Source organism: Medicago truncatula, chromosome 5 (genome assembly GCF_003473485.1).
Source record: "Medicago truncatula cultivar Jemalong A17 chromosome 5, MtrunA17r5.0-ANR, whole genome shotgun sequence".
Lineage (NCBI taxonomy): Eukaryota > Viridiplantae > Streptophyta > Magnoliopsida > Fabales > Fabaceae > Medicago > Medicago truncatula.
In genome coordinates, this window is record NC_053046.1 from 7,204,815 (window position 1) to 7,206,624 (window position 1,810).

The window sequence follows — 1,810 nt, forward strand, 5'->3', positions numbered from 1 at the left end:
ATAATTTGTGAATCGCATTGGTAACATATTACTTTTGATTATACAAATATACATACCCGTGTATTTAAATTAAGAGAGACATAATGGAAATTTATGATACAATGTATTTTCTATACAACAGGGTGAAATCTTCTTGCTTTTTAGGTAAAATGACATACTAGTGAGGAATACTTTGATTCATGATCAATATTCTATATGATTTATGGTTCAACATCCGGAGGTTTTACTACATTGAATTGCGCCAGATGATCTTGTTAAAAATCTTACAGATTTAACATCAGCAACTTGAAAAATTTGTTCTTTGTTATAATTTGGCTTTTGCACACGACTTCCTTTTGTAACTGCAAAGGAGGCTCCATTTTCAAAAGAATCTCTTACCGAATGAAACTCCCATTTGTCGCCATTTGTATGACCAATTTTTCTCCATGTTACCTAGACACGTTAAATAATTAGAAAAATAAAGTTTAGAAAAAGTGTACCAATTTTTTTAAAGTGAAACAAATATAATTTTATACATCAACGTCTGAACTCAATTTTATGATTTATTTTAATTAGGTAAATTCATGTTCATCGGTCATTAATTAGTTTAAATTATTGGATTTGCTAAATATGCTTACCTCTTTACTCCCAACTTTAGGTGCTATGAAGAGGTTAGATTCACTTTTGAGGCTAGGCCCCATGCTTCCGCCAATGGCATATTGCATCCATCCTAAGTAAAGATTGTTGGCTACATGTGCATATCCGTGACGAATCCTGAAATGTTATTTTACCGATAAAAAAAAAAATCAATGTTGTCTAATAAATTCACATTTGTATATTGTATAACTTCAATTTTTCTTGTAAAAAACTTCATAAACAATAATAAGTTACCTTGGCATTCGTTGGTTGCAGTTAGGTCCAAAATGATTGTACACAACGGTAACTTTCATGTTTATGTCCCTCACATACCCATCATCATGTCCAAGAAGCATAACTTTATCTTGTTCTCTAAACCAATTATTGGAAACGGTCACATTTGTAGAACCTCGTGTGACATCAAGAAGACCATCTTCGCAATCATAAAGTGTATTATGGTCGATCCAAATTTTTGAAGCGGTAACCAGTCTAATGGCATCTCCATCTACTTGGCCCAAATGAATTACCTTCCCATTTGGCCCCATCACCATCCCAGGGGTTTGAGCTTTGCAATGATGAATTCGAATGTTATGAATTATTATGTTAGTGACCTACAAAATAATATACAATTATTTCAGAGATTTATGAAATAGAATTAATTTATACTAAAAATTCCTTAAAAAAAAAAAATCATACTAAAAATAGCTATAGTTAAAAATTAAATTTATAGGGAAAAATATAAAATTCCTCTTTAAATACATCACTAAGTTTAGATAGAGGTTTCTTTTTTTTTCGCTAGTAATTTTTTTCTAGTAGTTTTTCTTTTAAAGCGTAATTAATTGTATTTGGTGATTACCTTTGATATCATTAAGCACGCATTATCAGCAACGTGCACATTGACTCCACGACCATCAATGGTTGTGAAACTGCTAATGAGAAGGGGCTTCATGAGTTTAATGTCCATGTCTTTTTTGAATGTGATCCACACTTTACCTTGAATTACAGAAGCTCCATATCTCAACGTACCACGTTGCGGATTTATAGGATCATCATTTGGGTTAGTAACTTTATAATGGGTGAGACCCTTACCGATGTTATTTGTCATCTTTCCTGCATAACCTATAGAGCAAGTCACTAATTGTTGTCTATGTTTTCTCCATTCAGGATTTGGTCTCCAACATCGATCAATCATGTT

At 32.1% G+C, this 1,810-nt stretch overlaps 1 protein-coding gene across 1 annotated transcript; it reads right to left on the bottom strand.

Annotated features, from left to right (window-relative positions):
* Positions 1-207: 207 nt before the first annotated feature.
* Positions 208-1,810, bottom strand: LOC11405853 (probable pectate lyase 16). Its single transcript, XM_003611846.2, has 4 exons — positions 1,472-1,810; positions 871-1,226; positions 618-753; positions 208-432 (listed from the first exon to the last, which is right to left on the bottom strand). Exons 1-4 carry the CDS (start codon positions 1,805-1,807, stop codon positions 208-210), a joined length of 1,053 nt encoding a protein of 350 aa, XP_003611894.2. The 5' UTR covers positions 1,808-1,810.